This window comes from Molothrus aeneus, chromosome 2 (assembly GCF_037042795.1).
Source record: "Molothrus aeneus isolate 106 chromosome 2, BPBGC_Maene_1.0, whole genome shotgun sequence".
NCBI lineage: Eukaryota > Metazoa > Chordata > Aves > Passeriformes > Icteridae > Molothrus > Molothrus aeneus.
In genome coordinates this window covers 11,059,252-11,087,161 of record NC_089647.1, presented here as the reverse complement: position 1 = coordinate 11,087,161, position 27,910 = coordinate 11,059,252, and the positions used below count along the sequence as shown (strand labels likewise).

At 36.8% G+C, this 27,910-nt stretch overlaps 1 protein-coding gene across 1 annotated transcript in view; it reads right to left on the bottom strand.

Moving 5' to 3' along the window:
* The window catches only part of USP25 (ubiquitin specific peptidase 25), an 88,796-nt gene that overhangs the window by 9,149 nt on the left and 51,737 nt on the right, over positions 1-27,910 (bottom strand). Inside the window, exons 7-19 of the mRNA XM_066571931.1 lie at positions 25,372-25,509; positions 24,426-24,502; positions 23,580-23,653; positions 21,964-22,112; positions 19,548-19,675; positions 18,691-18,786; positions 18,223-18,384; positions 15,598-15,806; positions 15,322-15,392; positions 11,699-11,927; positions 10,241-10,438; positions 8,615-8,754; positions 458-636 (exon numbers count right to left, since the gene is read on the bottom strand). Coding sequence (XP_066428028.1) covers positions 458-636; positions 8,615-8,754; positions 10,241-10,438; positions 11,699-11,927; positions 15,322-15,392; positions 15,598-15,806; positions 18,223-18,384; positions 18,691-18,786; positions 19,548-19,675; positions 21,964-22,112; positions 23,580-23,653; positions 24,426-24,502; positions 25,372-25,509 — 1,850 coding nt within the window. The remainder of the gene's footprint in view (positions 1-457; positions 637-8,614; positions 8,755-10,240; positions 10,439-11,698; positions 11,928-15,321; positions 15,393-15,597; positions 15,807-18,222; positions 18,385-18,690; positions 18,787-19,547; positions 19,676-21,963; positions 22,113-23,579; positions 23,654-24,425; positions 24,503-25,371; positions 25,510-27,910) is intronic.

The following is a 27,910-nucleotide window of genomic DNA, read 5'->3' as shown; positions in this document are numbered from 1 at the left end:
TACTTGGCAGAAGTTTAGAAGATTATTCCCTACACAGAAATCAGACTGTTTTCTAACTTTTAATTTATCTATTTATATAAGTAAGTAGATGAAATTTTGAGTGGAAGAGAGACATAGCCTTGCTCTTGAGTCAGTCACTCACCCAGTTGGAAAGGCTTTGCTCTCTACTACTGCCTTTCAGGGCAGTGAGAAAACACAGTGAAAGAAAGTACAAAAAACTATGTGCAAGATTATGAACAACATTGAGCATTTCTACTTAATTTAGGTGAGTAGAAACTCAACTTCTTGATTAGTCTTTTAACAGGGATTTTTATAAAGATGATTTGTTTTACAACGTAAGCGCGCATGCTGTTAACTAGGAGATAAAGCCAAACACACCAGCCAAATATGAAGGGGTGTTTCCACACATCAGAGAACATTCATGAACACAGGAAATGAGATGTGCAGATCTTATTACCTTTCATCAAAGCTGAGATTGTGATCTCCAAACTGCTCCAGCAATGTCCTCTCAATTATCTTCTTTGGTGCCTGGTTTTGGATGAAGTAAACAATTGCATGACGCAAACGATAATCACATTCAGGTGGCGGATCTTCCTGGGCTAATTTTAGCAGACGTGTGTATTCCAACTTAATTGCCTACATAATTTTAAGAAAATAGACATTATTCCTTCTGGCTTTCAACTCAGACATCACAGACACAAGATACTTTATGTGCGCAGCATTTTGCCTATAAAAATTTTTAATAGTTTCACAGATCACCCTTCTAAGAAGTCTAAACTATGTTTTTAAAAAGAAAAAAGAACCAAAACCACAGAAAAATTGTCAAATTGGTACTTTCTCTCAGCAGTTAAGCCTGACAAAATCCCAATTTAACCTGCCCTTCAAAAGTAGTTCCAATCCTGTGCTATGTCTCCCTGAGAGGAGAGTTATACAATCCTTAGAGAGGTTTCTTTAAGCTCAAGTATAAGATTTCAGGCACTTGACCTTGAGAAATTTTCTGAAGTCTCATAAGGTAAAAAAGTACCTCAAATACATGGTTAAATGCAAAGACATGAAAAAATACAGCCTACAAGAAGTTTAGTGAATGTGTATGATTCAGAAAATACTAAGTGGGAATGAAATATGTCCTTCAATAAAAATCAATTGATAGGATTTCTAAAGAAAATAATAATTCCATATGAACAGTACTGCACTATAGGGCAGGACACAGCCCTCCCTGAATATTTTAGAGAAATTTTAGAGGTCATCAGAATCATTTACTTTTCCAGCTTTGCCAGCACATTAGGTTTTAATGAACATCATTTCATATGTTCATTAGATTTTATTCACTGACACTATACAGCATGAACAGGAGCAACAAGAAAAAGAATTAGAAAAATGGTGACAAATGTTAACACACATTCCATAAATTACCTCTGTAAACAGGGAGGTTATCAGATGGTTTCCTAACACATTTGCAAAGTTTCAATACAACGTATGCATGAAATAAAGCATCAAAGCACTCACAAAAAAAAAAAAAACCCTGCTTGGTATTTCAAGTGTCTTTATGTTGTAATACCAGAAATCTGGGCTCCCATCCTCTGCTAATAACACATTTTGTTTCAGGACTAAACATGTAGAGTAATAATCATACAGGTGTAAACATAGAGCACATGGAGACTTTTAAAACTTAGGAGAATATTCTGCATCAGTATCATTTAAATACTCATGATTTGCATTACCATTAAAAAGGATGTTTAGGACAACATTATAAATGCCAAAAGCCACACAGGTTCGATTATCTTACATCAGAAGTTCCACTATTAGAAAGTCAACATGGCTAACAATTAAACCTTGTTTATTGAGGAAGTAAAAATAAACTGCTTTAGACATTTAATTTTTCATATAATTATTTAGAAGTAGGAAAAATGCAATACAAACTCTATATTTTTATAATAATTTTAAAATAATGTGGTATTCTACAGATTCAGAAATCTTTACCAAAATGAAAAAAAACCACTCCACCAAAAAAGGGACAGTAAGAAAAGTATTATATGCTTTCATTTTCTCACTAAGGATAACAAAGATCTTAAAGGAAACACTCTGCAAGGTGTTGTCTATAAAGGTTAAAGAACCTTTATATATTGGAAGAGATCACTGACCAAGAAATATCTGAATGCTAGTCATGTCTTAAACCTGAGGTCTAGGGGGGAGTGGAACCTTGGTCACAATGACCCACACCACTAGAGTTTCACCTGAGTAACATTAAATGAAGATATAGACCCCCCCCCAGTTTTTGGAAACACTAATTTCATCAAGAACAAACACATAAAGGAACACAGTAACAGTAATAAAAGACATAGAAGCTTTTAAAGTAAGTTACAGGAAAAAGCGAGATTTCATCTGGATGCGTCCCAAACCAAAACTTTTGCTCCCAAAACAACCCCACTTGATCTGCATCCATTCATACTAATGTATTCCTTCAAAATGAACCATATTTCACCTTTTCTAAGCTACTACAAACACAATTCAGCAGAAAATGAGTAAGGAAATTTTCTACTGTATGTCAAAACATTTTCTCACTCAAAGACATTCTGCCCCCATGAAGCCTAAATGTTTAAGGACTCAAATTAAAGATTGAAAATCATTTCAACTGGGCATTGTTTTGATAACTCTAAAGCATTAAACAGAATTTTATTTTGAAGTAATTTTCTGTTTTAAAATTATCAAAACACCCTTCAAATTAAAAAATATAATTAGATATAATTGACATTTCTGGTTCAAATCAAGGAGTGATTTGATCAAATGAGGAATTTTTTTTCAACTTGAAAAACACTTTACATATTTTCATTAATAAATTTGAAAAAAAAAAAAAGCAACCAACACTGAATCCCAAGCAAACCCAGTTTCACTGAACAGAGGCTGTGGCAGATGTCTCTCCCTTCCCTGAGATCAGGCACAGTTAACAGAGACAGCCCTGCACACACATTATGGTTATAACCCTTCTTAAAGTATCCATATCAAACACCCACACAGACAAACCAAGCAACCAATCCATGAGGTTTCAATTTCCTTACCAAGGAGTTGCAGAGCTTTTTGTTGGTGATGTTAGGGTTTTTGTTTGTTTGTTGCTTGTTTGGGGGCTTTGTGGCTTTTAGAATTTCTTCTAGTGGAAGTACACCATAACAATTAAGAAGAAAACAGACTGCTACTCAGTGACAAGCAAGAAACTTTTTTCTCCTCTCCAAATCACATTTGAGAGGATTTTACACTTTACATCATGCCAAAGCAACTCCCTTTCTAATACCCTGAAAATTCAAAAGGCCATGAGCTAAAGGTGCTCAGAAGTTTGTGTATTTAAGAAAATGAACACATTCCTAAATCTGGTGGCACAGTGAAGACTAATCACTTTACATAAAAAGCCTAATGTCTAATTCCCATAATAAACCACTGCTTAAATAAATAGTATTGACACCCATGCAGTTACACAAAAGCAAGCAATTTAAAATTATTAAAAATCTTTTCAGGAGTACAAACCAAGAATATCTCTTTGAAATAAACAACAAATGACTAAAAGTCCCTGGGCAAAAAAAATCCTTATGTCCCACAGTCTAGCAAAGGCATGGGTTTTATTACTAACAGGAGAAAAAAATCCATATACTTTTATTAATTACACATCTAGGTTTCATATCACTAATATGTTACTCACTACTATTATTACTAAAAAGCTAAAATGCAGAAAGGTATATGAGCTGCTGACATCAACAGGGCAAATATCTGTATATTTCTCAAGGGGTAAGCATCTAAATGAGGGACTGATATAGACAAGCTGGAGAAGACTTTATATGCAGAAAGGGGTAGAGGGAGTAGCATATCTAACAAGTCAGAGGAGAAAAAGTTGAAAATGTTAGTTGTACCTTAAAGAACCCTGCTTCTGGCCCACACCTGTCATAAACATTCCTGGCTTTACCTATAGCCATGATAATACCTTGCATGTTCGGGGTCAGCATGACCTGCCACAAGGGATTTAAGGTAAAAGTTTTGAATGATTAATATTTTAATGACTAAATTCAATATGCCTTTAGCCTCATGCAAAATGAAAAAGCAACTTAATGCATGCATACATTGATATGGCACACTTCAATACAGATCTGGTGAGCATAATCTGCAAATCAAATCATGGCATGTGTATATATAGTTTTACTGTATCAACATTAAAGGAATCTTACAAAAAAGAAAAGAAAAAAAAAAAAGAAAAAAATCTGTGTCAAAAAAGTTACATGGACCAAACTTCCCAGGAAAGGAGCATGCACAGTTCAGCATTAGTACCAAGCAGAAACTGCACACTGAATGAGTGCTACCCATGGCCATGAAAGGATTGAAAAAAAGGTTTCAAGTAGAAACATCATCCAGTCACACTTGAGATATACTGCACTAAAGCCACCTGTGTTTTATGCATATTTCAAGGTCAAAAAGAGAAACTCACTGCTGCAAATGCAATCAATCCCTGAAACATTTGCAGACAATCTCTTAAACATCATACCCAAAACAATTAACAAACACCAAGCCAAACACAGGACATCTCTCACTGCTATTCACATCAGTTACACACAATATGATACATCCAAGCTACTCAGAAAAGCCTTTCTCCTTTTTAATCTGTAAGCAAAGGAAAACACTCCCTCCCTGCCCAAGGTATTGCTGGTACAGCAAGAAATGATGAAGGATCTTAAGCTCCCTGCGAGTCTCCCACACATAAAAACATTTCTAAAAAGTGAATACACTCAGAAAACAAATAGGGAAATAGGCAAGAAAGTTATCCTCTAGAAAGACAAGGGCATGGGGACAAAAGTAAAAACAAACAAGCAGGTCATTATATGAGGTTAAATCTGCATTTCTTTCAAGGTGGAGACTACACATCGGTTGAAGCTAAATTCAATCTGATGATGTCAATTAAACCATTTTATTCCCCACCCCATCCTCCCAGTTATAACTGATCACACTTCCAGGGCAGAATGACCTGAAACATCCATTTGCCTAGGGAAGCTAAAGCTCCCCAAGAACCCATGTTCAGAGCCCTGACAATATGGGCTGCACCAACTCTATTCCCACCCAAAACAAACACGGAGTAAGCAGTGACAAGGCAGGGCAGTTTGATGACCACCAGTGTTGCTTTCTACTGCTGAAAGTGGGCAGCAAAAAACAATGCTCCTCAGAAAAACAACAGGCCCCATAATTATACCTCAAGTAGTAGCAAGTACATGTACCAGCATGAGTCTGAATTTTTTTTAAGATTTGCAAGATTCAGTTCTACCAACCATATCAATTTCAGCTTATTTCCATGGCTAATTTAATCTCCAAAGCCTGAAAAGATTAACCTTGGCAAATAAGAGATCAGACTTTACTGGACTGACAAGAAAGCACAAACATTAAAAACATTTCTCAGTGTCCTGTCCCCTTTTAAATAATGCAACAGTGTGCAGTCTTATCACCAGCATTTTGAAGGCTACCTGGCCTAACACAAACATTCACTCTCCAAAGTTGAAGAGACAGATACCCCTCCAGTGTAAAAGGCAGCATGCAAACCGTGCCCAAGTAAGAGTTTGTAGTGCTTTCCTTCCGTACTTCACGACAAACTAGGACATTGTTAAAGATCACAAATGGCTAAGCATTTAGTTTTGCAGAAGTCTGTTAGGTGTCACAGTGTGCAGACATGCCAAAACTTCTCATCAGGCAGCACGAGGAAGCCCCAGGGAGGAGCAGTGCACACGAGGTACCTCATCGTCATAACCCCCCTCCTCTGACTCAATCACAAACGTCCCCACATCGGGGATCGCCACCTCCACCACTCGCTGGGTGGGAGCTGCTTGAGCTGGGGCATTATCAGAGCTCTGCAGAAGAAAACCATTATCAGTACATGCTTGGGGGGAAAAAAAAGAATCATCATAATAAGTATCAGAAAATACAATAAAACTGTGGAGAGATGCAAACTGATCTAGTTTGCAAACTGAGATGCAGGCTGATCTAGTACAATGATGTCCACTGCTGAAATTCTGAAAAAATTCAGAAGCTGTATCTAGTTAGAGAATATAAGTGATATTTATAATTTTTTAAGCAGTACATTTTAAAATTAAGCCATAATTACTACAGTTATTTCATTTTTCTTTATTCACTAATTCCATCTTTACAGGTTAGTATACCAGTATTACAACTCTAACATCCATTACAAATTTAAGTCACTTGGCAAAGGATGAGTCTGTGAACCACAATTTTTTGTACATTTCACCCCAAAATTACTAAGTATATTATAAAATATCAGAATAGTTTAGGAAGGGACCTCAAAGATCATCTAGTCTTAAAGATGCCCCCCACTAGATCAGGTTGCTCAGGTACCCATCCAGTCTGGCCTTGAAGAAGGCCAGGTCAGATACTTCATATCTGAAACACCTGATGAAGCCAACGAAAGGAGAAAAACAAACTGAAAGCTAACATTTCCCAATGCTCTGAGAAAGAAAAAAAATACCAAAAAAAGCCTTTTAAAGAACATTTAAAGGAGCATTACATTTAACTGGATTATTTTTTAGAAGAGTAATTAAACAGAAAATCAGGAGAAGACTATCTTTGTTACTAAAATTCTTGATATGTTAAACTAAGTTTTAAACAACAACAGTGACAAATATTGGCTCCTATGGTCTATCACTGAATAATAGGCAGTTTGCAACATTTGCAGAACTTGAACCTTGACTCTAATCCAAGCAATGGCCAAGTGCTATGCTACTTGTTCTGCAACTATAACAATAACTTCACTTTTTAACCAAGATTCCAAAAACACAGTATCTATTTACACCCAACACTGTATAAATACAAAGGAGGGCTATGCAATCGGAAGGCAGGAAAAGAAAGGACAAAAGGCATAAAATGGAAAAAATGAACATGTGGTGAGTAACCTACAATCCTGTTACATGTGCTGATGTTGGCTTTCCTTCTTTTCTAAATGGACAAACAAAAAGGGAAGTAATGGAATATATGCCTGCATATCAGAATGCACATGGAAGCAGAATAATTAAAAAGAATGACGATACACAAAGAAGGAAGCACAATTCTGCATAAGTGAAATTTGGGGATACAGAGAACAGCTTTTAAATGTTATCAGAGTACCTTCAGATTAACTAGAAATTGAACTACATTTGTTTCTAAATAATGTTTGCATGGTTTGTTTTTTTTTTTTCTCATTAAACAGATCATGGTGTTCCCCAACCACAGTCATGTGAAGTCTTAAGGCTGACCATTGTGTCAAGTGCCATTATCCTGAACTACAACACTTGATGCATTGAAAAATTCTAAGATTCTTTCTCATCTCACTAGGATGGTGTCACAAATCCTGGAAGGAGGACAGCCTTATGAAAGACATTTTATCATGTATTATGGTGTCTTCACAGCACCTTTTCAGCTGGAGTAATATGTATTAAACAGGTTCCCACTAAGCTATTCTGAGAACTCAAAAAAGGCCAATATGCAGCAGCCTAAGGCTTTAGTGGCAGAGCATCTTCTCATCCAGAGTTAGGTGAGTTTCCCTGTTAGCTTCAATTTCAGTTTAGCAGAGGAAGTGTGCTTCCCTGCCTTCCTGACACCACAGGAGGGGTGGAAAACACAGCAGGTCAAGAGGGTGCCAACAAGCTGTCACATAATTTTCAATGATTGTAAGGTGTCTGGGGCCAAACTGCTTCTGTTTAATGAGGATTCACACCTGATGTTGGGAAGCATTTTGCACAGATCTAAACTGTTCATATCCATAGTGGTTACTAGGGATGCCTAAGGAAGCCATACTGTACTTTTATAGATACAATTCCAAGACAGATCCATATATTGTTTTAATGACACAAAATTTTGTGGCAAACACATTTGTCATTTATCTACATACTTATAGGGAAGGAAGTATTTGCTGAAAGAAGAAAATGTCAAATATTAGTTTCATTAATAACCCATAAAATAGTTAATGCCCCATTCCTCTTTCACTTTGTACAAACTGAAAACAGCAACACCCAACACTGGTTGTTATAGAAATTTTAAATTAATATAGGCATCCTATGAATCACAAAAAATTATTTTTGTCAAGTTGTAGATCTGCATTAAAGCTACGGAATACTGTTGAAAAACCCCTTATTTTTGAAAGCTACATTAACTTCCACAGGTCTGTCAAAGGAACTCAATTATGTTCTTACATTTCCCAGATAAAAACCTGAACGTCAGGTTTTTATATAATAAAAAGGAAGCAATATTTTTCAAGTCTTTCACATGGACTGTCAATGTTTACTCCTCAAAAATATATGGAATAATCTAACATTTTTAAAAGATGGTGGGCACAAACAGCTGACTGTAATTTGAACAATATGCTGTACTCCTGACAAGCACTTTAATCCAACAGAGAACACCTATCATAGTATTTTTAGTTTTGCACTACACCCATTACCATTGTATACAGTTTCTGGATGGACTTGAGCATTGGACAGTCCCTGAAGAAAAAACAATTCTCAGTTCAAAGTTCCCAGATTCACACTCTTTTATCAGCTTTTGTATCATTTTCACTTGCAAAATAAAAGCAAAAGAAGTATTTCAAGCTTGAAAATGTCCTCACCGTATCCATTATAGCTTCTGGACCTCTATCTTCTTGTTCAGCTAAAGCTTTATTGATTGCTTGTACAGAATCTTCTTTTAAGTGCTTTGAAATATCAGTTCTTGATGGCTGCTCTAAATACTCTGGTTCTCCTGCTTGAACTTAGTGAAAGAAATAAAACAACAATTTTGTGTGTTAATATAAGCATGAATTTTAAATTCATTAGTTTTATTTGGATCATTATCTCATCGATAAGGTAAGCACACAGAAAATGCAGGGTAGGTCACACAATTCACAAATACAACTTTACACCAGTCTGTGTCTCATGTCATTTTAAACACTTCCCTACAAATGGATCCCTGATTTTATATTAGGAACTAATATTTTATATTAAGAATATATTATATTAGAAATTTTATATTAGACCTGTCCTGTCTATAGATCCATTAAGGCTCTTAAGTGAGGAGTATTCATCAACCAATCATCAGGGATGACTGAGAACAAAGCTGAGATTCTAGCTGGAGTTTCTGTGGGACACAGACTCAACATATGGAATGACCTCCAGCCACCTGAGTGCAAGATCTATTTTTGCTTTGTAAAATAATAAACACATTATATTTTTCTGCCTTAAGGGAGACCTCAGTCTCCTTCACTTGAGAGCAATAAATTGATTAGTAGCAATAGTGTCATATATTCCTTACATGATAAAACCAAATTTTGGCAGACTAAACGTTCATTTTGTACTTTCCATTACTAACAAAAGAAATAGCATGAATCTCAAAGTGTTTGTGAACTCAAAGCATAACAAAAGATGAAGCAACTCTCCACAGAGTATGCAAAACAAACAATCCCATTAAATCACTGCACTTCTTACACTTATTTTGCAGTCACACATAGCTATGAGAAAGGTATGCTCAATCTTTAGGACTCAAATCCAGCACTAAGAAGATCTGGACAGAAAATTCATCATGTCATCTTTCATATAATATACAAAGCCTACTGCAATGAAACAAAAGGTGAATTTTACCAAAAAACTGGCAGCTCTGGTTTATAATCAGATTGCCAGTCGTCCTTATAAGCTGGGTTCCAACAAGCATTGGCCTCACAGTTGCTGGTCAGAATCTTTTCCACAATTTTAACACCCTAATTGCCAACACAGTAATTTCATAAGCAGGCCCTACTCTCATTATCATTAAATCTATTCAATGCACTACACCAAATACATTATTCTGCTCTTCAGATCTAAATGCTATTCTAATTTAAAATGTGAATGTAGGTCTCACACTAAATCATCCTGAATAGAAGAAATACATCATTTACAGGCTAACAAGTCCTCAAAACAGACTGGTGAGACCTATCTTAAAAAGACTCAGTTTCTATGGGGAAAAAAAAAAAGAAAAAAGAAGCTCATGACAACTGGGAGGGAAAAGGGAAAAGGCAGAAGAACCAATGAATAATTATTTTCTTTGAAAAAAAAATGAAATGCAAAAACCCACTCCAACAGGCTAAAATTGAAGTATAGTTACCTTGGCCAAGTAAATAGCTGTAATTCAAGATTACACAAATTAACCTTTTCTTCCTTCATTATGTTCTAAAATATATAGACAAGCCCCAGTGGTTTTTGGTCAACAGGTAGAAGCAGCTAACCTGGAGCAGGTGAGGGTGCTGGTGCCCTGGGCATCTGAGATAACAATTTCTCCTGCTGTGCTTTCTGAGCAAGTTCTGCATCCCACTCTTCAAGTTCTTTTTCAAAACGTTTATTGTCTTCCTTGACATAATCCCTTAGATCAGAAGGCAGCGTGTCCATTCCAACAAGCATCTGCCCTGTTTCTTTGTTGAACTCCTCTGTGGTAACATGAAATAAGTGTTTCAGAAAAAGAAAGAATAGGACAAAAGAAAGTAAAAAGTATGTTCAACAGATATCCTCAAGGGAATTACCAGAAATGCACAGCATAGCACCAAACCCCCCAAACTATATTAGTTTTAACTGGTTTTATTATCTGTTGAGCATTCTATGTGAACATTCAGAGAATACTCACAAAATCTCCACCATTGCTTGATTGTATTACTGCCACAGAGAGCTGGACACAACTAAACTTACCAAGAGAAAAGGGGAAGGAGAGTAGGAGAGTGGACCTACAGAATTCAGAAATCTAGCTGGTAAGAATACTAGCTAAATTGAGTAATCTTCCTTTTGCTTTGAGAATGGTCTCTGCAGGGGTATCCTTCATCCCAGGGGATCCACCAGCAGTAATTGCCCTGCAGTGAGCAAGCCTCTGATTTAACTGGAATGGCACAGGCAATCTACAGGCCCAAACACCCTATGGTGTGGCTGCAAGTGCACAACCAACGTGGCCACCTAGCAATGTCAAGGGTAATATCGGTTCTCATTTAAAAACTGAACAAATGAGCACTTGAGCCTTCTGCCCTATGAAAAAACAGGAACCTGAATATTTTCCATGACCTTCTACTGAATATCTGGACACTTTCACAGACAGCTCTCTGTCTCCCATTATCCAAAACTTTGTGTTAAGAGATCGTTGTCCTCCCTTTAATCACTTCCATACAGAGCCTTATAGCAGCATACTCCTATATGACCTGAAAATAATTTCCCAACCCATGTATTACTCAGGTTTGATGTGTGGTTGTTAGGTCTAAGTTATTCACATTTCAGTTTACTGAATAAGCTTTCAAGTTTCCACGCTCCAGTAGAGTGTATCAGGGCTCTGAAGCTTATGGGGAAAAAAGCAGCTACACGAGGATTTTAATGTCAAAAGGCTCATTTCTCCATTTCCATACTTCTCTTCTAATCTTGAGATAAACCCTCCAAAATTCTACAATCCCTTCTCTAAAATATTTACAAATTAGCAAACAGGGGTTCTTTTTATTTTAATAATGCTGAAACACAGGCATTCTCTTTATGATCAATAAGCTGAACAGCAATTGTTCCACCCACAAAAACAATCAAACAGTTGGCAGCAGGAATAAAACTTTCAATAACTATTAAAAACACTTCAAAAATCTGGATATCCATCTGAAAGAAGTTTGTTTAACCAATGTATTCAGCTACTCTGTATCATGGGGAATCTGTGTAGATAACATTACCTTGTATCAAGTACTGCTCCTTGTCATTGATGTACATTAAACAATATGCACTGGCATTCCTGTAACCACCAAAAGAGTCCCGTTCCAACTCTTCCCAAGTTGACTTTGTCACAGAAATATCATTATATTTCATCCATCTGTTCTGGTGGTGGTCATAAATATATGCCCAGTAGTGTCCTGCATTTGCTTGACCCTCATGAACTAGGACAGCATGCAACCTATAAGGAACCTTAAAAAAACAAAACAGGAGATAAATGTCAATACCTCCCTGACAGTATTTAGTTCCTATTGTATGCCACCAATAATTGCTACATGAAATAAAGGTAACTGGAATAAAGTTAATCAGAATCAAAACACAACACAAAGGAAAAACAAGTAAAGCTAGCAACTCACTAAGCATAAGGACTTGGAACTATGTTACTTACCACTACTCATTACAGGAGATCTTAAAAATATTAGTATATGACATATATGTCTACTCTGCTTCCTTTACTGCCACTCATCCTCTTTTCTTAATTCCTTAATATTCCTACCTTCATTGTATCTATCAAAAAACCCTTAAATAAGTCAGCCTTGACTGTCTCTGATTTGCTTCAGTTCCAACCTGGCAAATCTGTCAAAAAGTCTGGAAAGGCACATGCAAATTCAAGGTAATAAACTCAGTGTTTTTTGTGTGACAGTAAAATAATTTATTTAAATTAGTATCTGCTTCAGTTATCAAAAAAAAAAATTTCCACAGTAGAATAGGAACACAACTGTTTTCCAGTGTTTTAACTGTATCAGGAAAAGCTAAATAAAGCATGGAAGACCTGAAAAGGTCCTCTCCTGCTCCTGAGGCAAAGGATGATAGCAGTTTCTAGGATCAGTGGAAAATTAATTCCAGGCTACATCTGTAAACCAACAAGTAAGAACAATGAGAAACTTAGTTTCTACCTAATTGGGAGTCTGAAGGAGAGAGAGAAGCAGAATGAACGAGTTCTTTCTTTTTTACAAGTCTTTTGAGAACATCTTAGTGATTGACTCATTTTAACCTGCTGGAACAGTACATGCAACATAAAAGGGAAAGTTGAGCTTCTCTGCTATGCACAGTGTGTCTCAATGACAACAGCTCAGCTGAGATGAAAAACCCCAAAACCAGCTTGTGCTGGTGTCACAATCTGGACTGAAGATAAACAGTCTCCTTAATTCAAGGTGTACTCAGTATTTTTTTGAAAATATTATTTGAGTACTGCAACAATCACAAACACACACATATCTGTGACTGGAGAAACTCCTTGAAATTATTTTTAACCTGATCATTCTCTTCCAGGCTATATGCAAGTGCTGGAGATTTTCCAACTCCCCTTGAACTGTAAAACAGAGTGACTGCACAGCAGCTGGAATCAAACAGCCTGTCTTTCCAGAGACCAGACCACACTCTAAATCTTCCAAACACAAGAAGAAATCCTGACAAGTCCTTAAATCTGAATGCTAGGGGGTTTTTAACATCTGTTATTAAACCAGTGTGAAAGCCTCCTTAACATGACTGCAAGCCTCTGCATATGCACAAAAATGTATGCAGATCCTGATTTAATAAAAAAAGGGTCTCTTTAGACTTTGTCAAAACAAAATTATCATACCCTAAAATCAGGAACTAAAAATCCCCATTGAATTTAAATAGTTTTACTTAAAACCATGCAAACTGAGTCAGCTTGAGTGTCCCCACCCTTTCCTGCAAGCCAGGAGAAGTAGCTGTCAGTCACCTACACTGAGCTTTCAGGAAGGTTCCCCACAGAGGTCTGTGACCAGGGGACAGGTGAGTTCAGTGCCAACAGGCATCTCTTGTGATAAGCCATTATATCAACAGTAATTAATAGCACAAGGCAACACAAACATGGGTGGCATTAAATTTCTCAGTTTACACTTACTACTTGTAAATCAGGAATAGAGCTTCACCAACCCCATCACATGTAGCTAGAGAACAGATATGTCAAAGCTACTACATCCAAGATAAATTCCCACAGGAAAAAAAAAGTTGTGTCTCTTTCCCAACAGCAAGTTCACAGAAGAAAGGAAATAAATAAGCAGCTGATAAAACATTCATTCAGGAGAATGAAACAATAAAGATTTCAGGAATGTATCTCATATGACAATTTGACAAAGGTTTTATGGACTACTCTATCTCCTTAGAACCCAAAAGGACAACAGGAGAAAACAAAGAGCTTATCAAATAGTTCATAAATATAATATTTGCAGGATGCCTCCTAGGGTATGTTTGTCTTAAAAAGGTGCCTAGTTTTGTGTGCATAGAACTTGACTTCAAGACTGCAATCCTGCAGTTGTATTTTGCAGAGGGAAACTGTTCCCAGGGAATGGGGCAATACCCAGCTATCAAATCACCCAGAGACAGAGGAAGCAGGGAAAAGCAGACAGCTCTGCATATTTACCTCCTTCCTATTGTGCCAAAACAGCAACAGAGACAAACCAGGTGAGCTGCAGAAGGGCAGCTTCCCTCCCAGCCTGTGATTTCAAATGGGTTCAGCACCTACTTTGTGTTTTACTGAGTAATCTCGTTTTTCTTTTGTAATGACAGCTGACTAGTATCTTTGCTATCCCAAGGTATTTCTTCCTGCAACACCTAAGCCAACACAGGTAGATTATTCAGATGCAAGTTACCAAATTAATTATTTTTACTGTTAGATGACATGTAGCCTGTGGCCTTCTTCTTAGAAGTATTAAGGAAAAAAAGTGCCTGCTAGTAGCAAGCTTAAAGAAAGTCATCTAGGCAAATCTGCCTGAAATTCTTAACATCAGAATTCAGCTGCCAGTAACTATTAGGAGCCATGTACAAAATGAAAACATACCTCAAGAAAAACTGTAAGCTGAACAGATCTTACTTGGAATGAAAATAGTTCTTTTTACTAACAGAAAGTAACAGAGGGAGCAATCCTTAACCTTAAAAGCACTCAGAGTGAGAGAAGATGAGTATGTGAACATAAGAAACAGCAGAGGATCAACAATTCCACAGCAAAACGTTCTAAAAACACTGATCATATTACACAGAATAAGAATTATTTGCTAGAAGACAGCTTAGACTAATAATCAAAGTTGTGAGTGATACAAAATCTAGACAAAGTTAAAAAAAAACAAAAAAAACCAAACAAAAACCAAGCCAATAGCAACAAAACCACTCACTGGAATTAACTACAAATCAAAATCAGAATTTCATTGTATTAGCATGGAAGTTGCAATACACAGTGGCACTAAGCAGCAAAGTAAATAGTACTTTCCTGTGTCTAATACTTCACCACCTTAAAGCCATAAGGTTACTGAGTAATAATGGGCAAATCAGGTCAAGAAAATTTTGTTGTGCAAATCTGCATTCAGGTAAAAAATGGGGATCAGAGGTAGAAGATATTTGGGCTTTTCGTCATAGTTGCCTGAATTTAAGCATGCCATCTGTAAAATACTGTAATGCTGTCTTTCATTTGACTGTGCACAACTAAAGGGCTTACAAAACCCATTATGACTTTGCAATGAAATTTCTCAAAACACTACATAAAACTTGCTCTGTTTTCAAACATCTAAGAATTTTTAAAAAGTGCCAAAAAGATTATTTTCTGTTATGCCAAAACTGTACTTACCTGGACCATTGTTTTGTCAGAGTACATCAACTCAATTGTCCGATGTATTCGAGATATACTTTCTTGTAAATCTGAAAGACAAAGAAGAAAGAACCTCTCTTCCACAAGGCTGTATAATTGCACATGACTACATCTTTATCTCATGAAAACCCAAACAGGGGTGCATTTCACACATCTATCTACAAGCCAAATGCTAAACCTCCTGGGATGAAAGATTTCCCCCATGTGCACAAATCTTTTCCTACAGCAAATGCACTCCTCAATGTATGGCATTACCTCTTGTGTCATTCTCAACTTCAGTCCTCCAGCGGTGCAAACAGCCCTCCAGGACAGACAGCTCCTCCTCTGTGATGTGCCTTGGTGCTGGATGCATGGGCAGGTCAGGGGGAATCCGTGATTGTGTGAATGGTTTATGTATTACTGATCTCTGTACAGGAGATGTGCTTGGGACATCTGATGATGAAGGCCCCTGTTGCTCTATTGTGCTGCATTCATTCAAAACATGAAATATAAAAAATTGAATCATCATGTAGACAGACTAAAAGTTACACCATAAAAATAAGCTTTTAATTTGAAAATGGGCATTTTAAAGGTAATGATTTCCTAAATTGCAATCCAGAACACATAACTACAATAGCAATATGGAATTAGTATTAAAATTCTGAAAGCTTTGTGGTGCATTACATGTTAGCACAACAACAAAGTTTGGTATATTTGAAACACTACTGAACAACTTCAAATCATGTCATACATGTAAATAACTGTGATTTGAAACATTTACAGCCAAGTGGCAGAGAGGGAAATCACAGTAGTTTGTCTTATGGCCCATGACCATAAAATCCAATAAGCACAAATGCTCAGTTTAATAACTTCCTTCATGTGTCTTACGCCTAGCAGACTTTTTCCAACATCCTACCTACAACTTATGTTAGATGAGCAGCAATAATGAAGGGACCTCTGATATTTATGCCACACTGGAAATGCACTACCAACCCCTCTAAATTTCTTCCAAACCACTCTAACACAAACTGCAAAGCAGCCACCTTAGGAGAATTCTGCAAGAGCAGCAGGGTAATAAAAATGAAGACTTGTTAAAGATTTTTCTCTTCCCATCAACAAGATCACCTCTATATAATTACACTGCATAAGAGGAATGTGAAGATCTTTCTTGCATGCCACTGAATTTTCACTTTGTCTACAGTATCATGATACAGCCTGAGTAACTTGTATTCTTCAGGAGTTTAGAAAGTTCTGAGAATGTTAAGAGCTGAAAATGTCACTCCATATAACATGCTGTGGTGTTTCTACAGATGGACAAAAAAGCCACAAGACTTACATTTCTACAGAACAAACTTCCTGTACAGGAGTTTGACCAGTTTATTACTTTTGAAAAAACATTTCATGCAAGCAATGGTAACTTTTAAAAGTTTGTCTTCTCCTATCAATCATCAAATTTCTGCTGGCATTATACCAGTAAGGCACCGGACATCTTTTTAAAACCTTGTTAGATTCATGTACTTCACTTCTCTGAATGACAAATTTAACAGCCTTGACTGACCCAGAAGATAGAACCCTACTGTACAAATACAGCATACAAAGCTATGTTACAAACTGTTAAATGTCCACTTATCCAAAATTGTACTCTATTACCAAAGAATTATTTAGGTTGGAGAAAACTTCTAAGATGATGATGTCCAACTGTTAATCCAGTACTGCCAAGTCCACCACTAAACCATGTCCCTCAGTGCCACATCTACACTTACTTTAAATACCTCCAGTGATGATTCCACCACTGCCCTGGGAAGCCTGTTCCAATATTTGACAATGCCCTCTGTGAACAAATACTTCTTAAATCCAATCTAAACCTCCTCTAGTGCAACTTGAGGCTGTTTCCTTGTGTCCTGTCACTTGTTACCTGGGAGAAGAGGCTGGTTCCCACTTGGCTACACCCTCCTGTCAGGGGGTTGTACAGAGTGATAAGCTCTCCCCTGAGCCTCCTTTTCTCCAGGCTGAGTCCCCCCAGCTCCCTCAGCTCCCCCTCATCACACTTGTGCTCCAGACCATTCCCCAGCTCCATGGCCCTTCTCTGGATACACTCCAGCACCTCAATGTTTTTCTTGCAGTGAAGAGCCCAAAACTGAGTACAGGATTGAGGTGTGACCTCAGCAGTGCCCAGCACAGGGCACAGTCACTGTCCTGGTCCTATTGCCACACCACTGCTGATCCAGGCCAGGTGCCATTGGCCACCTGGGCACAGCTGGCTCATGTTCAGTCACTGCGGACCAGCACCCCCCCAGTCCTTAGCCACTAAATCTGCAAACTGACTGAGCATACACTCAATCCCCTACACTGAGTTACTAACTTAAACAGGGAGAAAAACATTATTGGACATTGATCTCTCTGGTACTTTAGCTATTCTGCATTTAAGAAGTCAGATTATTTAGGTTCCTGACAAATTTGGTAAGATATGCAAACTGCATGGCAGAAAAGGAGCTTAGTTCCCAGGCAAAAAATAACAGATAAATTGCACACCAGAAACCTTGATGCTATGCAGCACATACACACTGCCCAATTCAAATTCTTAAACAATACACATGGGAATCAATGACCTCACCAGCATCTTCAGTCTATTTAGAATTGCAGATGGAATTGGGCTGTGCTTGAGAATGGTAATCTCCTTGTGAAGACATTTTGTTAAGTGCATGAGACAAACCCAGGTCATTAACATTTTTATTGATTTAAACCTGCCGTGCTGAAAGAAAAGAGCAGAAACTTTATGCTACCCCCCCTAGAGATTGTTAGTTTTATTGGTGTGGTGCACAAAGCGGCTGAACGTGCTCCCTCTCCCCCAGAGGCTGGTTGGCTCTGGTCTCTGCCTGGGGAGCAGGAGGCAGCCCTTACCTGGGGGGGAGCTGTGGTGGCAGTGTGCCGCTGGCGGGGGCACTGGCACCCAGGTCATCCACGGGGGACGTGCACACCGGCTTGCTGGAGGCAAACTCCAGGGCATACTGCAGGACATCTACCAAGGGGAATCGTTTAGGACCAGAACCATAGCTTAAATATCTGTTAACCACAAAACGTATTAATGCCGTGACTTACAGACACACACAAAAAAAAAAAAAGAAAATTAAAAAAGAAAAAATTTTTTTTTTTTTTTCTGATTGACTGCAATTAATTAAAGCAAATCTTTCCTAGCATGTTTTATGAATCAGAATTACAACACTTATACACAGCTTCCAAAGAAAGGGTAAAAAAAGAGATACAAAAAGGAAATCTCAGGTAAATAACTATACACAAAGTGTATAATTGCAAAGAGTTATTCTATGTAGCCCATAATACTATTTGCATTTACACAGTTATCTATAGTACCGTTCTAATCTCTGCTGTAAAACTGTGAGGTACTCTTTGAGTCTCTTGATTTCATCTCGTTTAATTCTTGTTATTTCTCTGTTTTTGTGCATATACCTGTAAAACACAAAATTTAGAAAGTAGTGTCAGCCCATAGTATCCCACCAGTGAAACTGAGGTCTGTCTCCATCAGCCATGCAGTTCAATACTAATAAAAACTGACAACGCTCTAGAACCTACAACATACTCAGCACTAAAAGAGAAGTGAGAAGAAAATGAGCCTTCCCTTCCACAACTTTCAGAAGATGCTTTTTCCCCAGTGTCAAAAGCTCTGTTGATACTGTGGATGACAAACATGCATTAGAAAGCCACTATTAGAGAGATTCTATGTTAAGCAGTTTAAGTGGCAATCCCAGAGCAATACTCCTGTTTCATTATTTAGGTTCACAAATAACTTTACTGAAAGCCATCCTGGTATTTCTGCTCTACAGAGAAACTGCATGCACTCATGCTGAGAACTGACTGCATGTCTGAAGAGTATCTGCAACACCACTAAATATCTAACTTGTCACCCTGTTTCCCAAAGGGACCCATAAATGGCGGGTCTGATTTTTCAGAGTATTTTGCCTGTGTACACAAGTACCAAGCAATAAATGAAAGTAGAAACAGGTTTTTGACACAAAGCAGCAGTACGTCTTAAATTGTGATCTATGTGTATTTTCTGAAACAGATGAAACCCATGAAAACTCTAACTTGTGTAAATAGAACATAAATTTACTATGATTCAAGTGAGCATAAAATACATCATCAACTTTAACAAACTTACAAGATTTATTTTATATCCACACTAGAATTTTGTTGATAATATTATACCATACCTGTCTAGATACAAAATTGGAGGAAATTCTAATTTGTTGTGTATCTTCTCTGGTCTCCCCAAAGCCTGATTAAACTCAAATCTTGATAGCTCAAAAGTTAAGACAGGAGGAAGCTCTGTGAACCAGTGCTGGATGAAGAAACAGAAATCCCCAAAATTAATGCCTTTCAATAGCAGAAATCCAATAATAATGACACAGTACCTGCAGACTGACACAGCTATGACAGAAATTGGTTTTAGGGTGGGTCAGCATAAGTTTTCCAATGCTACCACCCTCTCCCTTCAATGTAAACACAGAGTATTTGTTGCTCGTGCTGCATAAGAGCTTTGCTATCTGTGTTCCAGCAGAGGAGGCAGAAATACTTATTCCACTCACATTTATTTTGCTCATGCAGAAGTCAGCTCATGCTTGAGCCTACCTGCCTTGCCAACAGTCCTGTTCCCTTAACTCCTCAATGATATTGAAAAGGTTGTTTACACTGTTATCAAGTGCTCTTCCTGCTATAGTTCTCTCAGACTCAACTTCCTGATCCTTTCATTCACCTAGCAACATTCAAAGCTCCTAACAATCCCCTCTGAAACAGGATCAGTGAGTTTTTGACATTTCCTGCATACTAACAGCTTAAAGTTCCTACTCATGTCTTTAATCATCTTACTATCTTCTGCTATCATCATCTTACCCCATTTGTCTGACTACTCAGCAGAGGTCTATCCATAGTCCTCATTTCTTTTTTTACATACATTGTTTCTCAATTACAATACAAATCCAGCTCCAGTTCCAGCAGTGAAGTATGATCTTTTTTTTTCCCCTCTCCATTCTCACACATAACAACCACAGTCTACCCATTTAAATAAGTTTTGGGTGTCTAACCACCACCTGAAGTTTTTCTAATTGCTGCAGACACCTTTGACATATTTGTCATCAGTGCCATAGCCCAGATGTGGCATTTGACTCAGGGCTCACTACAAGTTCTCCTATCCAGCCAAATGTCTTGAATAGTCTTTTCATATAATAACTGGCAAACAGCATTTTCTTCCAGTGCTCATGGCTAAAATTCTCTTGCAACAGGATTTAAGTTCCTCAGGACAGAGAATATCTCCTTTTTCTGTTCCTACATTAGCTCACTAGCTGACACCCTGCTCTGTAACTGAGGCTTTTAGGTATCATGATAACAATATTAATACTAATACTAATAGCAATCAAGCTAAATACCCCATTACAGTCAATGGTAGGAAAAAGGAAAAAAACCCAGAATGTTACTTTGAGGATCTTTGAGTACCACATTATTATTCTCTTTAAGCTTTGATATCAATTAACTCAGACAAAAGTTTCTTGAAGTCTTTGTTCAGTTGAGACAGACCATGTTAAAGCTACAAGAAATTCAGAGTCCTTTAGTAATTCCAAACCTTCCAATGCACTGTGACATCTTTCAGGCATTATATTTAAACACATATTATTGCTTTAAACACATATTGTTGCTTCTTACTAAATGAAGCAAGATCACTATGGATTATTTCAGTGAAACATAAACAATTTACTTGGCCCTAGTAATAATGAAGCAATGGTTTTTCTAGAGTAGGACTTAACACATTACTTCTCTTGCTTTTCCACCATTGTCAATCTGTCATATGACTATTTCACTTCTATTTCCACATGCTAAGAAGCAAAGCTGACAATTTCACAGAACTCCAAGTTTAACAGTATAGATCTGTACATCACTATCCTGCTGTTTCCCAGTTTCCCAATATTACAAGTTAAAAAAGTCTCAAAACCAAAACAAACCCACAACACCCAAATCTGACATTCCTAGTCAAGCATTTATAACAGAATTGGTATTTTATGCATGAATACACACATAACTGCAAGACAACCTTTAGTTCAGAAGATGAACAGTTATGCTCTTGTAGTAGGTACAACAAGAGCATGGAAAAACTAAACTTGGGATTGCACCAAGAAATTAATGAGATTTTGTTTTCTTCAAATTACATTTCAGGAAATATGCTCCTTGTAGAAGAGATGCCATAAAACATTTGTTGTAAAACACAGAATTGGTACCAGAACTTCAGACTGGAGGATGATTTCAGTGTGTGTCACTAGGCTTCACAATTTAACCCCATGTGTACTTTGACATTAAAGGAAGCAAAATTGCATTACTGCAGAAGATTGACATCAAGGAAGAAATTACACCTGAACCTTTTACATAAGTAGGAAAAAACTCCAAGATTTCACATCTTTAATATAACTGTGATGAAACATGAACAGCTGTGCAAAGAGAAAGTAGCTCAGCCTTTACAGGCAAAGGGGATTCCCATCTATACAGCAGGTGCCATGAACCATAAAAACCAGACATGAAACCCAAAGACAAATAAAAATACAATAACATCCCAAGAGAAGTGCACAGGAGCACTTAACTCACCTCCTGACCAGACTTTGCAGAGTTTTCTGAATGGAGAGATTCAATTTCCCCTTCAATCATTGCAGCTTCTAGGCACTCATGCAGATCTTTAAAGCCATTAACCTGTAGTGGATACTGGCCAAACATTTCTGTGTTTTCAAACTTTTTACCTTCACATGAAAAATTAAACAGTTAATGTTTTAGAACAAAAAATTTACCTTGAAAAAAACCCTACCTCTCCTAGGTCAATTGATCTAGTCTACTAAACAACATCCACATTTTCTTATTGAATTTAAAGATATGTTAAAAGACAATTTATTCAAAAATGTTGCTCAAGCAATATTGAAAATTACTGTATTTTCCTCTTCAGCCCACATTTATATTTTTTTAGCATCTTTTGGTAATAAGCAAAACTGAAAGTTACTTGGTACCACAGACATATGGGAAGTTTTACACATATAAATCAAAGTCCTCCCCTGCAAATAGGAGCTTCATAATACAAATGTATATTGTATCAGTAAAGTCAGTGGAATTGCTGGTATGAAAGAGCCCTTTGTATAAGTATATTTTGCAAAATAAGCCACAAAAGAGAACATTCATTTCTGTCCTGAAAACAAGATTATAATTTGGTAACACTGTATAAAGATGTAAGTGCAAAACTGAGGACAAATATGGAGGACAAGCAATTTCAACCTAGAAATTCAATTTATTTCAACCTAAAGTCAGTAACAAGTCTTGCATCCCCTAGTTTCTTTTCATTTGTTTGATTTTTACAAATCTCCTCTGTTAAAATGAGAATAAAAGGGATGAAAGTAGCTAAATATAAAGAAGCAAGAATGCTACTAGCAAGAAATCTGCAGAATGGTTCTGAAATCTCACAACAACTCAACAGAAACATGTTCAAGGTCACAGAATAACCTGGAAGCCACTTAAAAGACTACACCTGCTTCATTCAAATGCAAAAGTCATTCACTTGGATGGGAGGCAGAATCACCAACATTAAAATGACTCAAAAATACTTTCATAGCCTTTTGGAAATAGAGAACAGTACAATTCTGTAGATCTACTAATTGCACAAAAACAAGGTAAAGGGAAGCTTGTTGTACAGTGTCTTCCTCCTCAGCACTCTCTCCAACACTGCCCTTGAGCAGGTTTCTACTGACTTGTTTTCCAACAAACTGCACTTGTAGGAGGGTGAGCTTTCCATATGAGACATTGTGCATAAGGAAATGCTGTAACTGAAGGTTTAAATTGCATTAAATGAATCAGAGGGAGCATGAGAGAACAGCTCAGTGAAACACAGTATCTTGCATTCTGGTAAGTAGTAACAGTGCCCCAGTAATTTCTTCCAAGCATCTTCCCTCAGCATCTCACCCCAACTCCTGCTGCACTGAGAACATACACTCAGCTCCTGAAGGTTATGAAAACAGTTTTTGTGGATCCCTGCAGCTCACTGCATTTCTCCTCAGTCTCATACCTCACCAACCATTTGTCACAGACAAATTTATATATGTGTGTTCTCCATATCTGCTTCTGCAGAAGCAGCTAAAATCCTAAAAATGCATCAGTCACCCTTGTGCTTGGACAAGCACAGATCAGACATGACCAGAGAAGTCCAAGTAAGTTCTGCTGCATACCTTCAAGTACACCTACTGCTAGAAATCGTCCATAAAACAACTCCACCATTGGGTTCTTTGGTTTCTCTCCATCCCTAAAAGAACAGAAGCTGCGTTAGTGCAAAAAAATCCAAGTCAAAGCTACAATCTTTGATTTATAAAACTATGAATTCTTCTCAAATTCAGAGTTCAGAATGAATGGCAGAAGTTTAAAAACTTCTGAATTCATTATAGAAATGATGCCCATTTTACTGTTAATTTATTTTTGTACTTTCCTCTAATGACGATAACAATGATTCAGATATTTGCAGGGAAAACTATATTCTGAAAACTAATTTTCAGAAGTGGTTCATTTTAAGACAATCTATGCAAACCAGATTAAATAATAATACAGTTTAAACTGTATTACAAAACCCTTGTAAAAACTGTTTCTTAAAACATTATAGAAAAAATCATGTGTTCAAAAGAGTTTCCAGATGCTCACTAATACAAACAATGTGTATTTTCTTCTGAGATGAGAAAGAGGAGCAAGGTTTTGAAGTACTTTAACTACAGGATCAAAAAGCAAAATGGCATTAAAATAAAAAAAGCCTAATTGACTACCTACAAAACACCGCTCTATTTTACTCTTTATATACTCTGGACTTCATGGAGCTAGATTTCTAATATGAAGTAAGAGGGTGAAAAAAGACAATTTGTGGAAAAAACCCGAAAGTTTTGATATGTATGGAAAAAATCACACCTGAACTAAAACAAGTTACAGAGTCAAATTTTTTTCAGCCATATGGAGATTGAATTTTTGGCCATTTGGTTTGCTTTTCTCTCATCTAAAATGTTCAACATGCAGAGCTAAGAAAAAAATCTTACCTCTCTTCTTCAGCTTTAATTTGGAAGGCATCTTCTAGCCAATCTAATAATTTGTGTGTAAATTCACTAACGTCTTGCTGTTAAAAAATAAAGTGATCAGTACACATTTGCAACAGAACACAACAAAGTGTCACCTTACAAGAGCAGTTTAGCAGAATTCCCTTCCCCCTCCACCAGTGTTCCAGAACCACACAATGTCTAAGACTATGCCATGATTGTTTTTTTTATGAGTGGCTCTGGTGTTCCTCAGCAGTGACACTGTCCTGTGATCCTTGTTACTTGGGCTCAGCTTTCACACCACGCTAGTCCAAAGGCATCTCTTGAATCCCATTGTTCAAGCCCTTTGGTATCTAGCAAGTGGTGACTAATATTACTTTCATCAAGCACTAAATTCTGTGTGCTATTGGAATTAAACACCTCAGCCACATAACCTCATGTTATGAAACAAAGCATCTGAAGAAATAGGATATTTCTCAAAAAAAAAGCAGAATATGCACATTAAGATTTGAGTAATAATCCTGAATATTAATATTTAGATCAGCCAAACCAGTATCCAAACAAACAGTATAAAGGCATTGTACATTAACAGTACAGCCCTGGGTGTACTGTTAGATCAGAATAGTATTTCTCCTTCAAAACCTCTCAGACTTAGAAGCTAAACTAAATCCTAAAAGCAAGAATGTTTAACTATTAGTCCATTTCTAAAATAATAGAAAGAAAGCATATTGAATAAAATAGTCCTGTTGTATGGAATTTTTTTTCATCTTTCTAATAAATGTAACCAGAAACCACATAAGTTCAAAGACTGTGATAATTAGAAGCTGCTTTTCTGCAGACATTTTGAAATTCTGTTGTCTACAGTAAGTATTTCCTATTACATGGAAAGTGGTATAATATGGCTATATAAAAACATGCACAAAATTGATTGAAAATACATGGAATTTACCTGTTGGGAATCATTTGATTTAAAAGCATCTTTAAGGATTTCAACTGCTCTTGATGGATCAACATATTTTCTCTTTGAACCAACTAGAAGTGCAAACAGGTACCTCAATTCACGCATGAAAGGCAGATTCCTATGTTCCTGTATGTGAAGAATAAAAATATTTAACAAAGTGGTAACAGAAATCTACTGAACAGAAATGTTACCCAATAATCTGAGTCATAATAATATATAAGGTTACTTGCAGTACTACCAAGGTAATGCTGCATGCCTTTTACTTGTCAATGTTACAAAATAATGCGGTTTTCTGAGAAGAAAATTCCATTTCAGAAACGAAAGGTTCCCTGAAATCGTATCTAGATGATACTGTTTGTCTTGAAGAGGGCCTGTATTGACAACTGGACAAGCAGAGATGCATTTAGCACAGAAATGTTTCTCTGGAGACTTACAAAGCCTTAAGTAACACCCTGCAACAATATGCATTATTTTATTGAAATTAGTATTCCTCTGTACCTCTAGAAGAATTTCTTGTGAGCCTACACACTACTCAGCACCTTTTTTAAGCTTATTTTTTCCAGAAGACTCAACTTCTAAGGTCTAAATTAACCTTTATTATTTCTCTTGACACAAGTAAAATAGCCTGCTCTTGCTCCTACCCAGCTTTGAAGTACAGTTCATGTGACTATGGCATTCTTTTGCTGCTTTCCAGAAGAGAAGAAATACTTTCTGCCTGCATGATGAAAAACAAATAAACTGAAATACAAATACCATAGATTAAATCACAGGTTACCAATGCTGCAGAGATTGGGTATCTACTCCTGAGTAGATAGTTGGCAAATACTTGTGAAATTAAACCCCATGAAATATCCACTTGTGTCTAGAACAAAGTATCATTCAAAGGCACCACAGATGTCTGATACTGGTCAAACTGGAATTACTTGATGACAAACTATTTCATATGCTCATCAGACAGCAGACTTGTTTAGTCACTCCAGGAGGCATAAAGCTTTTTATATGTAAAATATGGTTTACTTCAGATTGCAAAAGTGCACAGTGAATTCCATGTGTTCCACATAATACCTAGGAAATACTTCTAGTCATGTAAATCTCTGATTTTAACTTGCTCTTCTAGTCCACCTTGCAAAATACCTGCCAGTTATTAACACTGCTCACAGAAAAGGCTGCACTTCACGTGCCACTCTAATTCAGCATCAAATCATCCTAATTTAAGAACAAAATCAGTCTCCCATTTAGATATACTTAAAGCATAATATAACAACAAAAGAAGGAAACAAACTGCAAAAGTTGTATTTTTCTTGCTGTTTTCTTAAAGTTTTCTATTAAAACAAATGGAATTTCAATTTTTAGATACATTTTATAAAGATGCTTCAATATCACTGATAGTTCACATGCATAAAATAAATTATTAACCACAGGATACTATTTTTATTCAATCTGAAGTACATAGGCATTATTATAAAGTACATAGTTCATTACTGCATTACTCAAATTTACACTACAACTTTGGCAGAGTTTTAGCCAAAGTTAGCTTGAACAACTGTCTATCAATGGAAGTAGAATTACTCAAAACAAATATCTACAAAGGCTACTAAAGTTCTCCAAAACTAGGGAAATCCTTGCTGCTTTTGAAAAAGCTCAATTTAATGCAATAGACATGACCCTTGACCAGAACTAACCCTAAAATCTTCAAAATAAGGTGGGTCAATCCCTAAGATAAGGTACTGAGTTCCACAAAAGGACTTGCACATCAAAACAAAGAACTGATAAAGTGAACACAGCAGAGCATACAGTCCTCACCTCTAAAGCATCCTGTACATGCACCAACACAAAATAAGTTTTTAACTAAGCACTGCATGGAAATTTCATAATCTAAAACATTCTCCATTTTATCACCTATTCTTCCTGCATAAATTATTCCTTAATACATGTCAGAATAATTTATTATTATAAATGCTTTTAAAGCAGTCTGCATATTTAATACATAGCAAACACTCACTATGGCAAATCAGCTTGCCAGGAGAGTGAGATAATGGTATTATTACAATAATATCAGAACAGGTGGAAGGATGTGCTAACCTGGAGTGTAGTAACCCCTTTTCTCTGATAATAAAATGTTTCCTAAAGATATCACTGAGGCCAAATATTTAGCTGGTCTCAGTGTGTACAGGAAAAAGATCTGTTCATGTGACAGCAAGAGCCAAGAGAACTGGAACAGCAAAGAAGCTGCAGTAACTACAGAGAACTGCATTTGTTCTATAGAAAGAAACCAAGGAAGACAAATTATTTTCAAATTAAAAAAAGGAAGATCAAATCAAATATTTTAAGTGTATGCCCAAATCCAGAAAATCAAAGCCCAATTAGTTGAGACAAATAGGGTGGGGCTGTTGTTTGTTTGGGGGTTTTTTGAAGTAAAAATTTATACCAATGGCTTCTGGATCAAAAAGTTTACATGCCAAATTATTCATAGCATTTGGATTCAATATATTGATGGGAAAAAAACAAACATCCTGCTCTGTAATAT